General features: G+C 39.8%; 1 protein-coding gene across 1 annotated transcript in view; it reads right to left on the bottom strand.

Moving 5' to 3' along the window:
* The window catches only part of MACROD2 (mono-ADP ribosylhydrolase 2), a 773,797-nt gene that overhangs the window by 750,495 nt on the left and 7,377 nt on the right, over nucleotides 1–15,925 (bottom strand). Inside the window, exon 3 of the mRNA XM_053461358.1 lies at nucleotides 2,997–3,101. Coding sequence (XP_053317333.1) covers nucleotides 2,997–3,101 — 105 coding nt within the window. The remainder of the gene's footprint in view (nucleotides 1–2,996; nucleotides 3,102–15,925) is intronic.

Here is a 15,925-nt window from a genome sequence, read left to right as displayed (position 1 = left end):
ACTAACAGTTGGTCAGGAGTGATCTGATCATCATCAGCCCACTTACTAAACTCACAGCATTTGACCTGGAAGCACCCTGGACTTTCAGGTCAGTGCTGTTTTTTTTTTTTTTGGAGCACAGCATTGACTGATATTTAGTCCCCACAAGCTTGTGGGGACAAATGTTAACCACTGCAATGCCACGAATGTGTTATATACAATTGTGGAATTGAAGGGGTTAACGCTGCACTGTCGCTCTCATGGAGTGATCAGGCAGCAGGTGGGTGTTGGGGCTGGTCTCTACACTGTGGAGACCAAAGAACCCTCTTCCCCTGAAGCTGCCTCTGGCAGCTGGGACGCAATTGCTGGTTTATAGACCAGCCATTGCAGGGGGAGTCTCTTTGATGACTGCTGTAGGCTTCCATGTCTACAGGAGTCATCACAGGGCTTTTGGGGGCTCGTTTTTGCTGTTGCTGGCCTGCCTGGGCTTCCAGGCAGACCACCAGCAGCAGAGCCCCGTACAAAATGGGAATTAACCCCTAAATGATCGCGGCATTGAAGGGGTTAACGCCGCACTTTCGCTCTCATGGAGCGATCAGGCAGCAGGGGGATGTTGTGTCAGGTCCCCAATCAACACTCAACCCCCTTTCCTGAAGCTGCCTGTGGCAGCTGAAAACGCGATTACAGGTATTCCTGCAATCGTGGTTTCAGCCTACAGAATCACTCCGTGGGAGTGATCTCAGGCTCGGGGGCAGGCTCTGAGTGGCTGTGCTGTCTGTCTGTGCTGTCTGCCCCCGCGATCACAGGCTGACAAACACCTAGGCGCCAGGACAAAATTCTGAATCGCCATGTCAACCTGGCGCCTGGGATTTGTCGAGTCCTGTTTTATACTACAGGGCCTGAGCAATTTTCATGTTTTTGCCATGTTGTTCTGCAACACAAAATTTGCCTTTTTCTCAATTAGTGTAACTATACAGACTATCGGTTTGTAGAGATGTCTGCTGGTTTTCTATAAGCCTCGGCTTTACATATGTTTAAATTGTATGCCGCTAGTACCAATAGGAAAGGCTTATTCATGTGTCTTAATGTGGAAGCCACCGTATATATGCCTAGGAATTTTATTTATTTTGGCTGATATAGGACAAATATTACAAGGAGCACATCATTTTTTCAAACTCATTCATCACTAGATAACTCTGCTTTACACATACATTGTGATGTCGCTGTGGCAACACCCCCACAAGCGCAGCGATGTCCAATATGCTTGGGTTTGGCTAAAAGTTGAAAATGTGCACTTCCGTATTCTGGAGCTTATGTTCCATTTGGGATAATGTATTGCGCGTCCCCCCCCCATTCAAATTACTGCCAAGGGTATTCAGCTAGGGTCATTTTCAGACTTTTCAGGCAGCCATTTCATCACCGATCGCTGCCAAAGTTTGTGGCAATTTTACTTTTATGCTTTTTTTTTAATTATTATTATTATTTTAACACACACACATTGCGAAGGCTCTGTGGATTTCTTGTGCCATATAAGTGCAACTGCAGAAAAGAAACAAACACCAATTTGTGTTCATCAGCATCCTAACCCCCCCCAGTACAGAGATGCCCAGAAGCATCCTATAGGAAAGAATGAATGAACTAAACATATAAGAATTACCGATTGCAATCACATAAACAGACACAAAAAACAATATGGTTTTTGAAAGGAAGGAGTTACGTCAGCTTCACTTAAGCATTTATAGACTCTGATGGGCCTTCTCAAATAGCCGGGTTCATTTTCTTGTTCAAAATCTCAAAACATATTCAGCTATTTCTCTATTTTATAGGGGAAAAAAAACTTGCATTTCATAGTGGTAATTAAATTGACCCTCAATAATTTGTAAGCAATACACCATTAAAAAGTTCCAACATTTACTGTATATTTGGGGAAAAGAAGGAATAAATCAAAGAAAACATCCTGCTTCAGTTATTCAGAGCAGTAAACCCAGCTTATCTGGGCAATCAGGATAGTGAAACATTGTGTCCCTCAGGTATGTATGCTTTCATTCTTCATTGAGTTTTTTGGATGGGGTAGAGGAATTTTATCAATATTGATATATATATATATATATATATATATACATACATACACATACATTAAATGTTATACATAAACAAAAAGAAACCATCCCAGTTCTCCCAACTCATGATCATAGCGAGGAGGAGAATGATGACAAAGACAAAGCCTGACATACGTGTCTCCCGAACAGGAAGAGTGATAAAGGGCTGATTCCAAAGTTTAATTTTTTTAGGCAAGTCAGTTTTGTTCCATTGGAAACAACCCACATGATCATTATCATAACTTTATTTATATGGCGCCAACTGTTTACGCAGCGCTTAATACAATACATATATTCAAGGGATATGACAAGACGAGAATTGACAGACTAAGACAAACCGATACATTAGGTGGAGAGGCTCGGCTCGCAAGCTTACAATCTTGAGGGAACATGTATATATTAATTAGTACTTTCAACAACTACTACAATGTACAAAAACAATTCTGTTTAGAACTTATTAGTGAGCCTGCAATAGTATTCTTTTTTTCCCCTCTTTTCTTTCTTTTTAATAAATTGAAACGTAAGATTTTTTTTACCACATTGAAAGCCACCAGATAACATCTGCCAACACAAAGCATTTAAGGGGACATAAACCAAAAAACTGTATCGTTTGCATCGAATAAAATCCATCTGGAAGCAGAGACTTGTTTTGGACGCAGTGATATCTCACGGTCGTACCATGCATCATTAAATCAGAAGAGAACAGGAGAATGGATCAGAATTTCCAGCAAAGTCTGATCATGGAGTCACTTAAAGAACAAGTGCACAGGGGGGACACAATATGAGAACATCTTTTAAGTGCACAATTTAGGCTTCAATGAGAGAAAATTATAATAAACACATTTATTCAATATATTTCCAGTGCTGTATGCAATACATAGATTAATAAATATGCCAAATAAATCTATGGCATCTTACCTGCATTGACTATGGCGTCGACCTCCAGCTGAGTGATGTCCCCTTTATAGAGCGACACTTTTTCACACAAGCTGCTCTTCACTCGCATCTCTTCTGGGGTTTCATCTGCAGAGGAAGAAACATAGTTTACAGATAAATATTTCCATTTAAAACAATGCAGAAGTGGGTTTCTTCCATTACGACCAAGAATCCCTCTTGTGTTTCGCGCCGTAAGGAAAACACACGGCCTGTTGAAATCTAGTTACGATATGTTTTAACTCTTTTGGTGTGACCGCCCTTTGTCTTCAAAACAGCATTTATTCTTCTAGGTACACTTGCACAGGAACAGGAACTTGGCAGGAAAGTTTCTTTGTGCTTCTTCAAAAGAGCTTGGACAGAACATCTAGAGAAACCCCTGTCTGCCTTGAAATACCTGTCTGGGAGAGACCGAGCTGATGCAGTATAACCACCTTGTGTCTTGTTGCTGTGCTCAGTCTTGTCATGGTGAATGACTTTTGACATTAAACTTTCTTCAGCAACCTCACCTTGTGAGTTTGGCTGTTCCTCACCCGGTTTTAGTCCTCGTACACAGTGGTTCTGTTTCAGTTAATGATTATGTTTCAACCTACATATTAAATTGATGACTGTTACCACCAGTTTAGCATAATTATTTTATAATAACCTAACTATATTCTACCTAGAAGAATTAATGCCGTTTTGAAAGTAAATGGTGGTCACACCAAACATTTATTTAATTGATATTTTTATTCTGTTCCCTCACTTTGCATTTTCTTGAATGCTAAAAAATAAAAATCATTTTTTGAAAACATTCTTAATTTACAGCATTTTTCACACCTGCCTAAAACAGTACTAAACACATATATATATATATATATATATATATATATATATATATATATATATATAGCAACACGTTTGGCAGAGGTGTATAAAATGACACTAATGAATGAGAAATAGGGACCCTAATCACTATATTGTAGGCTCGCTGGGCTGAAGAAAAAAATAAAAAAAATCAATATGATCCTGAATATTCTTCCTACCGCTGGTAGATATTATACATACACATAAAGCATTCCGTTAATCCTGCCTCAGCAGCAATACAATACTGCCTACATTTAACTCCGCTAACCCTAAAGCCTTTATCTCCTTTACAAAACATCCCTGTGGGAAAACAGCGACAGGCAATTTAAGTCTCTGAAAGAAAATAAATAAAATACATTATTCAATTCAAAACTGCGGGGCCAATACACCATGATGTGGAAGCCCCCTATCACGAGACACTAGATGCTCCGTGATAGCCATATAATGCCCTAAAGTGATTTTTAGAGCAAGTCGCATATCTGGTCTTATTGAGGAACCTGCCAACCCATTTGATGAGACTGATACTGCGTGACACAAATCATGCCCTGGGTCAGGAGAAATGGATCTCAAAAGACTTCTATCTGTGTGCCATGTCAGTAACCCCTACAGATCAGGGGCAGATTTCATTGGAAAACTAGGAAATGCACACTTTAGAACTAAATGCCAGATACAAAGCCATGACCTGGGGAAAAACTGAATACATTTGCGACAAAATGGATTCTGCATGCATGCGAGTTCCATTAATGGCATCACCGGTACTTTTTCTTTTGCAAACCCCGGGTAAGTCAAGAGGAGCAGTAATCAAGAGTAAAAGACTTTAGTATGTAGAATCTTGACTGTTGCTATGATTATCTAATGCAGGTTATTCATGGATCATTGATGTAAGGGTCCTCTGAAATCTTTTTGGAATATTCTGCAGTCTGAGCATCAGGAGAAGGTACGTTTAACTACCGCTGGAGCAGCCGTACAGCCGGTTACACGCTCACACCACCTAAAGCTTCTCCAGCCGACCACCGATAATACTTTACAAAGCACAGCCCCACCAAGTGATAAACCAGTGCATAATCATGGCTGTGACCTACGGAAGTCATCATGTCTTGAGCAGTAGAATAATCGGCCTCCCCGTGGTGTGAATTAATGTCGGACCGTCTCTGTTGGAGCTCTCTGACTTTACACAACGCTCTTCTATTCTTCTCTGTGAGCATTCCTGCTACTAGCAACTAAATCCCGCTTTCATGCATCATTACTAAACTTTGTTTTTAATTTGTCCGACTACTCTCCCCAGGAGGTGCTTCTCAGAAGTTCATATTCACATTATATTCCTTGCTTCCTTTGTTTATACCCCGACGCTGTTAACCCTTTGATTTCCCACAGGACATTATGAAATTATTTATGCATAACACAATCCATTCATCTACTTCTAGAGCACAAGAGATTTCAAACTGCAATTATTACTAAACTTCACAAAAGCCAATAAATGATCCAATGTTCAGATTGAACAGTGTCAGATGAATGTCTTTACGATACCGTGTGTGCGTTACTTGCAGATCTGCTTGTAGAGGGAATAGAATCTGTGGATCTGCTTGTAGAGGGAATAAAATCGACGTCCTTTAGGAAATGTGCTCCTTGGTGATCAGCCACTAGATGGAGCCCTACCGATGCCTTTCAGGACTATTACCCATTACTAGTCCTTATAAACTACACGCATCAGACGCGTGTTGGCAGGCTATAAAACCTGGGTGCTAGAAATTGGCAACTTGTTTTGAGAGGTTATGCTTTGTTACCTGAGCCTGATCCAACATGACTACTTTCACCATGGGTCACTCTTGCAAGTACAACAGTCCCCTGCTTGCCTGCCTCCATTAACCTGGGGTAAGAACCAGCAGCCCATCCTGAAAAAGGTAAATTAGCTACCCTGACAAATCTATCACTTTCCTAAACCCTACATTATACAGTCCAGTACACCAAGCAAACCACAAGGAAACCTGTCTTGAGTATGTACAATGGGTGCCACCATCTTAAAGAGACACTCTTTATTTCAATGGGAATTCTTTCCGGCCAGCAATCGGCTGCTTCAACCAACCAACATGCCACAAAATTCGGACAGCTGAAGGAGCGATGAACTGCAGCCTTTTAGGGAGATTTTACCCAAAGTACCTAACGCATAGTTACTAAATTACATTAATATGAATTCTTTATCGGGGAGACAGAATAAGACGTTACACCGACTTAAGCCCTATCTCTATCATTGTTAAATTGCTTTGCTGGGTCAGACAGCTTAAGGTAGGACTAACCACATGGCAGCAAATTGTTGAGAAACAAACATCACTAGCTATGGGAAGTTCTATTCAATATATTTAGTTATGTTAACAGCTGTGATGTCCCTTTCTGTTTAAAAATAAACTAAAACATTTAGAATATGCACTATAGAAGTACAGTAGTGCCATACGCAGCGATGAATGTTGCAGTGATAGTGGGTAGAGATATGACTAAAAAGCAGCAAGCCGAGTGAGTCAGAGCGACATGCTGCCCGCCTGGAACAAAGCACAAGAGATGAACACCATCTTTAAAGCACACCGTGCTCAGCTACACATATAACCAATAAACGCCTTTCAATAGTCCGGAACCGATGTGCAATGCAATAAATAACGTTATTAAAGAAAATTAACCTTAATCACGGGCTTTAAGAGGATCAGTCAAAGGGGTGGTTGCCATGTTACTGCACCGCTTTTAACAATTACACTACAAAGGGTAGGGAGAAATAATAAACCTAATTTGCAGTCTTGCAAAGCGTTGCCTTCCTCCCATCCCAGCCATTTACTTCTTCTGGCAATACACCAAGACTTCCCCAAGAGGGAGCTCCAGGCAAGAAAAAGCTGCCCAAATTACACAGAAATCCAGAATTGGACTGTTAGCTGTGAACAGAAAATGAGCAAATTCAGAAAAGATGATACCTTTATTAACTGAATTGCACTAAATTGCAAGCTTTTGGAATCGTGCAAGTATCTTTTTCAGCTCATAGTGTCTGTTCCAAACGTGTTCCTATTGTTTACCCTCTGAAACGTTGCGACGTGGTCCACTTTACCACGCTGTGCTAAAATAGTCAATATATCACAAAAAAGTTCCAAGCACCGACCATAAGGAAATATACTTTAACACTTTACGGGTTTCTCAGCAAAAGATACAAGTAACCAAAAAGTGCCAAAATAATTGTAATGCCTCAGCTTTCATCTACACTTTAATACATATGATAGCCAAGTGGTCTTCATGGAGTTCTCGCTACGGCCGAACACATTTTCTGCCATGCGATACAGTTATCAGTCAACTCAACCTTCAGCAAGCGTTCCTGGGTGAGCATGCGTAGAAAGCCATCGCAGTCTTTTAATTGCAACGTAAAGGCTATGTATTGGGGAGAGGCTAATTGATCTGATCCACATTTGTATATTCCACAACTAAAACTTTTAATTGTATTAAACGTTTTAATGTTGTACAGCGCCGGCATACAACGATGCTGCTGCATAAACCAATAAATAACTTGTATCTGTGAGACTCCACGTCTGTGTGAAGTTTATGCCAACTTACATAGAAACAGAAGATTTTATGGAAGATAAGGCACCTTGTGATAAAGTAATTCACATTACATTGCACAATGTCCACGCACTATAACACTTCATTGCCATGGCACTTTTGGCAAGCTTTTGCTAGCAACACCCTGTCCGATGCATGAAAAGAATTAGAATCTCTTTGATCCTTATGTGTCAAAAGGCATAAACCATACACAGGGTTTAACTACAGTATGCAGACTAAAGTTCTCAGATGTGCCAAGAAAACATTTGACCGATATTTGTGTGTTTACCCAAAGCACATCAATCTGAACATCTAAACCAGTCTTTGTGCCCACACACGACTTGATCCATGGGATACACTATTTATATCCAATGTTTCCTATCTCTTTAACCCCTTAACATCCATTGACACGTCAGGCACGCCATGCAAAAATGGTCAGATGACGACCAATGACATGCCTGACACGTCATTTCATTAAACAAGCTTCGCTTAAACGGTGTTGCTGTAATGAATCGATGTCAAGGCATTCAGAAACCCAGAGACCGGCATCAGGGGCCATGTCAACTATGGCATTCGGCAACACCGACATTCACCCCAGGATGCGCTGTGACCGCTCTCTGGGGTCACTTGCAATAACAAAGTTGGAAAAGTTCGCTAGAGGGTCTCCAGACCAGTGTTCCCTCTAAGCTGTGCGCTTGTGCGCACGCACATAACTTTTTTAGAGAGCGCACATGTCCAAAAATTGTGCGCACAACAGTTTTTCCCAAAAAAGTGTTAACATTAAAAATAATTATGCATCAGAGGAAACATCCAGTTCCAGCAAAAATTTTTTAAAAAAAGTCCAAAAATAGTGTAATATTATGAGCAAGTGCCAAAATTAACACTGTATCTTCCCCAAAATCTTGACACGAAAAGATAAAAACATTTCAAATACCCAAGGGGTGTCTAATTTAAAAAAAAATGAATGGTTTGATGGTGTAAATTGGAGTGGCCGGGCTCAAAGACAGGGCATAGGCAAAGAGCGCTTCCCAAATGTGGCCACAAACCCATGCACGGGGGTATCACCGTACTTGGGAGATGTTGCTGAACACATATTGTGTTGTTTGAAAGTGACGTATACCAGGAGCTGTAAATCCATACCTGAAGCACAATTTTTGTGATAACTAAAAAACAAAATAAATTACTACCACAAAGTTTGACAAAGGGTAGAATTAGTGCATGGAAAGGGTTAAAATACCAGCATTTGGAATACCTTGAGGTGTCTAGTTTTCAAAAATATATGGTTTGATGAGGTAAATTGCACTGGACGGCTTTAAAGATATCCAGAGTAGAACACGGGGCAGAATGACCAGATATGGAAAAACAATGGTTTTGAAATAGCAAAACACTACTTGTACTTCTTGCCCAATAACTTGGGCAATAAGAATAATAAGAATCTATTTAGCAGGTTTTTTCATTAGCTTTTTTCAAAGATTTTTCAGGTAAAAGTCAGGTAAAATATTTTATGATGGAAATTAGATAATATAATCAAATGGTATCTGAAGAAAGCCCTTCATATATAAAACTTGTGTGGGTTCACTAAATGGGTGGTGAGGAGAAAATTACATCCAAACACGAGCACCGCAAAAGTGTTAAAACAGCCTCCGTCCCAAAGGGTACAAAGTAAAAAAACAGCCTGATCCTTAAGGGGTTACATTTTAATTGGTATTTCCCAGGTCCTTGTCAGAGTTTTATCATTTTCCCTTTTCTCCGAACACTTCGGTTTACTATTTACAGAAAACTGTATAAACGGTAATGCCTGAATAATTCAGTGTCCTAAAAATAAGATTATTATTTTACCAATACATGTCAGCCGATTAAATCTTTATAATGCATTGCATAGCACTTAGGATAAAAATACATACATTTTCCCCAGAATGGAATGAGCTAAGCAAATATTTAATATCATTGTGGCATGAATAAATCAAGCATTGTATAATTGCACCACTATAACCCAACAGATTTTTATCTACAACCTTTAATTCTAAACACTACACGACCAAAGATATGTGGACCAACTCCTAATCATCATACCTGGGAACTTCTTGGCTCCGGCTGCCCGGAGCCCTCCTTTGCGGGACGCGGCCAGGACTGCCCACTGACGTCGGGGGAGGTCACGGTGATGCTGGTGGGCAACACCCCCATTTCAAGGGAAAATGGGCAGGAGCAGGGCATGTCAAGGCCCCATGACCCAGAGGATTCGGGTCTTGACCCAGAGAGTTATGCTAATCATTGATTTTAGGTGTTTCACCCGCACTCATTGCCAACAGGTGTATAAAACCAGACAAACAGACGGCCATCTCAATAGAAAAACATTGGCAGTAGAATAGGTCGTACTGAAGAGCTCAGTGACTTTAAAGCATCATAGGATGCCACCTTTGCCACACATCAGTTAGTGATATTTCTGCCCTGGTCCACTGTAAGCGCTATTAATGTGAAGTAGAAGAGTCTATGAGTAACCACAGCTCAGCCACGAAGTGATGGACCACGCACACTCACAGAGCAGAGCTGCAGAGTGCTGGAGCATGTATGTATGTAAAAAAAAAATATAAATTTTTCAAAAAACAAAAAAAACATCTGCCTTTGGAAGTACGGTTAGCATAAAGATAACCATGTGCAATGCCAAATACCAGCTGGAGTAGTGTAAAGCACACCACCAACGGACTCTGGGGGTAGTGGAACATTCTCGCTGGAGTCATGTGAATCACACTTCACTATCTAGACGTCTGATGGACAATCCTGGTCCGCAAAAACCATGTCAGCAAAAAGCTGCCTACCAGAATGCATAGTGCCTACTGTAAGGATTTGTGGAGGAGGTAGGATGTTTTTGGGGGTTTGGATTAGACTACTCAGTTCGGTGAAATGTAACGTTAAGGATCCAGCATACAAAGAAGTTTTAGATAATCGTATGCTTTCAGCTTTGCGTCACCAGTTTGGGGAAAGCCTTTTCCTGTTCCAGCAGGACGGTGTCCCAGTGAACGAAGCAACGACCATAAAGACATGGTTGGAAGAGTTTGGCCGGCCGGCACACAGCCCCGACCTCAACCCACCCAAACACCTTTCGATGAATTAGAACGGAAATTGTGAGCCGGGCCTTCTCGTCCAACATCAGTGCCTGACCTCACAACAGTTGCCACAGAAACACCCAAAAATCCTCTGAAAAGCCTTCCCAGAAGAGTGGAAGCTGTTATAGCCACATAGGGGGTGCAATTCCGTGTTGCATCAGAAAAATCAATCTTTGAATTTCACAGCAGATGAACAACCAGCCTATCTAGTCTTCGCGTTTTTGTGGTGTAGAGGCTTAGTCCTTGATCTTGTCTTAAATTCCGGCTCGCCTTATGCCTATTCCATGCATGCTTAAAATCACATGACTGTACATTACATCTAACCTTGATCCTACAGTTTTAGACCATGGCCTCTCGTTTAACCAGCGAAATACACTCCATCTTGTAAATAACTTTTCCAAAGTTATTTTTTCAAGGAAACCTTTTCAAAAGCAAGGACGGGATAGGTTGTTGCCATAGAAACAGAAAAGGTATCTTTACCATCCCAGAGTTGGTTTAGATATTAATATAGCAGTATCATCATACTGGAGATATACGACATGTTAGAAGTGTTTTCATATAAATGAACCTTTTAAAGAAGTATTAAAATGACATATTTGTTAACGTTTAAGATACTAAGGAATGCAATTAATATTAAATCTATTAAATCTACTATTTACATTTTTACTATAGCACTATTGTGCTTTAACCCCTTAACCCGACGGTTCCCGGTGCAGGAGACATTAACTCCCCTGCCAGAAGCCTCAGGTAGAGGGTTTCTCTTAAAAAAAAAAATAAAAAAAAAAAAATAAAAAATAAAAAATGGAATGCTGGGTGTATGTGTATATATATATATATATATATATATATATATATATATATATATATTTATTTATTTTTATTTATTTTTTTTTTTTATATATTTTTTTTTTTTTTAAAGTCCAAGATACTTACATTAATATATTTTGCGGTATTTTGGTGAACTAAACTGGTTTGGGGACCACTTTTATTGCAAAATATTAGACACAATTGTTTTTTTTCAGTATTTTAATGTATTATTTATACCAAATTTTGAACTATACATCTAAAAATGGTTTCAACAGAAAGCTTTCTCTCTCTCTCTCTCTTTGAAAAAATATATAATAAAAAAGAAAAAAAAGGAGAATTACGGTCAAGGAAACAGTGGGAAAACACTGAAAATGGCAAGTAGTAGTAGTAAAATGGCAAGCAAATATTTTGAGCTCCTCATAATAGAAACAAAAACTTTTGATCAGTTTGTTTCAGTGCAAAATATTGGTTTCCTGCTCTGCAGCTTTGGGAGAGCGTACAGTTTGTATCATTTGCAGTTTCTTGAATTGATTTTTCACATGACTATTATTTCGGCAGGAGTAGGGCTGTCATTCAAGGAATAACAGCTCTGTAAGAATTCCATACGCCTTACCTTATAATAGGAGCAATTATCACACTAGACTAACCAGCTATACAAACCACCACACATTCACAGCCAAAACACGTACAGAATAGAAATACAAATGTATGGAAAAGCAGATATGTCTCCCAACCACTAAATCAGCTTTAAGAACACAATTTAAAGGGCCAGTTTGTCCCTGACAGCCCAACCAAGAATACAGAAGGTACTATGATTACATTTTTCCCCTGATGGCAGAACACGTAGTAGCATAATTAGGTGTTTTTTTGCCTTCTTTTGGATCAAGAGTAGGAAGGTTAGGTAGAAAGGTTGAACTTGATGGACTTAGGTCTTTTTTCAACCTTATGTACTATGTAACTTTGTCAATGTTTTTGGCAGATGTGAAAAAAATGCTATAAAGCAAGAAAGCTTTCACAAATAGACATGATAATAGTTCAGTTTTATCACTTAACAAAATAAGTGAACAGAAGAAAAATCTAAACCAATTCAAACTCTGAGTCAAACCTAATGCCTAAAAAAGTTTATAGTATCTATAGTAATCTGCTGGTATATGTGCTGTAGGCACCAACACTCCCATAATATTCTACCGATTCTGTATGTTATATAAATCTTTGGGCTTTAACAAGTAAAAAAAAAATAATCCATCAAGGGGGTGGAAAATGTAAAAAAAAAAATTCCTTTAAAAAAAAAAATAAAAAAAAAATCTGATGAAAGCCATACAAGGAAGCTATTATGTTTACATATGCTTTATTCAGGGCTCGACAAATCCCAGGCGCCAGGTCGCCATGGCGACTCAGAATTTTGTCCTGGCGCCTAGGAGTTTGTCAGCCTCTTACATTCACAAAAAAATGCCCCCGTGTCACCACGCGGGGGCGCTGCTGTTGCTGTCTGCCCAGGAGTCTGGGCAGACAGCACAGCCACTCCGAGCCCGCCCCCGAGCCTGTGATCCTGTAGGCTGAAACCGCCATTGCAGAGAAACCTGCAATAGCGTTTTCAGCTGCCACAGGCAGCTTCAGGAAAGGGGGTTCAGTGTTGATTGGGTCCCCACACAAGTGTGGGGACCTGACACAACATCCCCCTGCTGCCTGATCGCTCCATGAGAGCGACAGGGCAGCGTTAACCCCTTCAATGCCGCGATCGCGGCATTTAGGGGTTAATTCCCATTTTTCAAGGGGCTCTGCTGCTGGTGGTCTGCCTGGAAGCCCAGGCAGACCAGCAACAGCAAAAACGAGCCCCCACAAGCCCTTTGATGACTCCTGTAGGCATGGAAGCCTACAGCAGTCATCAGAGACTCCCCCCTGCAGTGGCTGCTCTATAGACCAGCAATTGCTTCCCAGCTGCCAGAGGCAGCTTCAGGGACAGGGGAGAGGGTTCTTCGGTCTCCACACGAGTGTGGAGACCAGCCCCAACACCCCCCTGCTGCCTGATCGCTCCATGAGAGCGACAGTGCAGCGTTAACCCCTTCAATTCCACAATTGTTTATAACACATTCGTGGCATTGCAGGGGTTAACATTTGTCCCCACAAGCTTGTGGGGACTAAATATCAATCAATGCTGTGCTCCAATGGAACATCAGCATTGAAAGTGTTAAAAAAAATATATATATCAAAAAAAATTATTAAAAAAAAAAAAACCCAAAAGAACAGCACTGACCTGAAAGTCCAGGGTGCTTCCAGGTCAAATGCTGTGAGTTTAGTAAGTGGGCTGATGATGATCAGATCACTGCTGACCAACTGTTTAAAAAAAAATCCTGGCTCCTAACTGTTTTAGCTGGCGCCTAGATTCACAACAAATTTGTCAAGCCCTGGCTTTATTAAAAATTTGGATCAAAAGCATTCTGGAAAGTAAAAACCATTAAATATTAAAACTGTTGGTCGTTACTGCATCCAATCTATTTGAAAATTCCATAGCTTATTCATAAATTTGCATTCCCAAACATGCAGATCCTGCTGAAATGACAACTAAATCGAGAAATCAAGAAAGCACATATTCAAATAATTTAAATGTATTTATGGAGAGAGTACTTGTAGAAAGTAAGGGTTCCAGTTGGAGCAGAAGGCTATATCAATACAGCTGCCCCTTCAAAGCTGCAGGTAATTAGTAGACGATCCTGGAAGTATCTAGATTACAAGGTAAGCAGGAACAGATCAATCGTACGTTAAGAGTTCATTTTACACAAAAAGCCTATAGAGTTTGACCTCAGTGACCTTCAGTGAACAGCTTTCATGGCAATAAAGTTCTCGACCAGAGAACATCAAGCGCAGCTGAATGTATTTATCTAGATTAAGACATTTTTTTTTACCCATTTCATTTTTAAATTCATCAAAATAAAATATCATTACTGCATCCAGATGCATGGTCAAAAACTGCAAATTTATATATACATATATACATATTTTTTTGTTCAAAGGCAGTTGGCTTAGTAAATTCTGACCTTTTTTGTGGGATTTCAGGAGTATTTTAATAAAATACATTATAGCACTGATCATCTCCAGACTCGGTTACTAGTAATATGCCCGTCATCTCCAAAACTGAAAATCCAATTATCTGCTCTGAAGATGGACTATTCTAGGACTCTTAATGAAAACTTTCTCATGCCTATGCTTGGAGTGGAAAGAAAAAGCAACATTTAATTGTAAGATGAAAGAAGAAGTAAAAAAAAAAAGTTCTCCCCAGCATCATCATCATGTTCTAAATCTCTGGTAACCAGATCAATTACTTAAATACAGACCTAACTATCCGGCGCAGCAAATATATTAGTATATACTAAAAACTCAAGTGTAAAGAAAGTCCAATCAAGTATGTGTTTTACAAAAATCTTGTTGCCTAGCAACCGCATAATTCTTCACACGTTAGCAAAAACAAAAAAAAACAAAAAACGCACTAAACTTAATAAAGCACTTGTTTTCTTTATCTCTGTATATGTAACATTTAGGCATCAATAAGAGGGTACAATGGGGGAATATCTGGCTGTGTTTCCTATCAGGGCAATATGTCAATGTGCTATCGCATCACATTATGAGGCCGTGATGTTCCCCCGCTCAATTTTATAACCTAGCATACACTGTAAAAAGACAGCAGCTCTTTCATCCACACCAAACGCAACGCATACATTTTAAGGCAATCATTCGCACTTGTGCACGGTGCACAAATAAAACATCTACTGAGAGGCATTTAGCAAAACAGACCGCACAAAAGTGTCACTGGCATCAAAATTAATGTATGCATTAAAGTGCACATGATGGCTGGAGAGTCCTTTTAAAGAGAAAATAATCTGATGGGCATTAATTCTCACCCCCGTCCCTCAGGATGCATTATTGCATAGAAGGGGGGGGTCAGAGACATCAAACTGTCCCTCTTAGTTACCTTGTTGTCCGTTTTGCGAACGCATGGGAGGATTCTACAGAAGGCAAATTATTTTATTTTTTACAGACGGAATAAAGCATATTAGAGTAGTTACAATGTATTTTAATAAGCATTCTTCATTGAAGAGTCTGTATTGAGGCACTAAAGTGTCCATTTGACTTCCACAATTCTGCTTTGGCATTTGTACCCCATTAATGACTCTCTGACCCTCGCTCAAGCACTCATCCTTTCCTCTATTTGCCCCTACTGAACATCTACATGCCTTTAAAACGTCTCCATCATATCACATCTCATACCAAGCTCTTGCTCAGACTTCTTTAATACTCAGACGCCATTCTGTATTTTTATTTCAGCATCAGTAACCGCTAACAGGAAATTCTATCCCTTTTTCTTTAAACATGCATTGGATAGGCATCCGGTGAATCTAAGGGGACACCAAGGACTGATTAAGGTCCAAGTCTTGAGGAAAATGGGCAGACTAGATAGGCCGAATGGGTCTTACCGCCAATTGCAAAATTCCATGGAAGAGACAATATCTGTAGACAACTTTGCTTTTACTACAACAAAGCAATTAAAGGAGTAACTATTTCTTTACTAAACATATTTCAGTGAAATCCAAGTAC

The sequence above is a fragment of the Spea bombifrons genome, chromosome 3 (assembly GCF_027358695.1).
Source record: "Spea bombifrons isolate aSpeBom1 chromosome 3, aSpeBom1.2.pri, whole genome shotgun sequence".
Classification (NCBI taxonomy): domain Eukaryota; kingdom Metazoa; phylum Chordata; class Amphibia; order Anura; family Pelobatidae; genus Spea; species Spea bombifrons.
The sequence above is the reverse complement of the archived record's forward strand: the minus strand, read 5'-3'. Positions and strand labels throughout refer to the sequence as shown.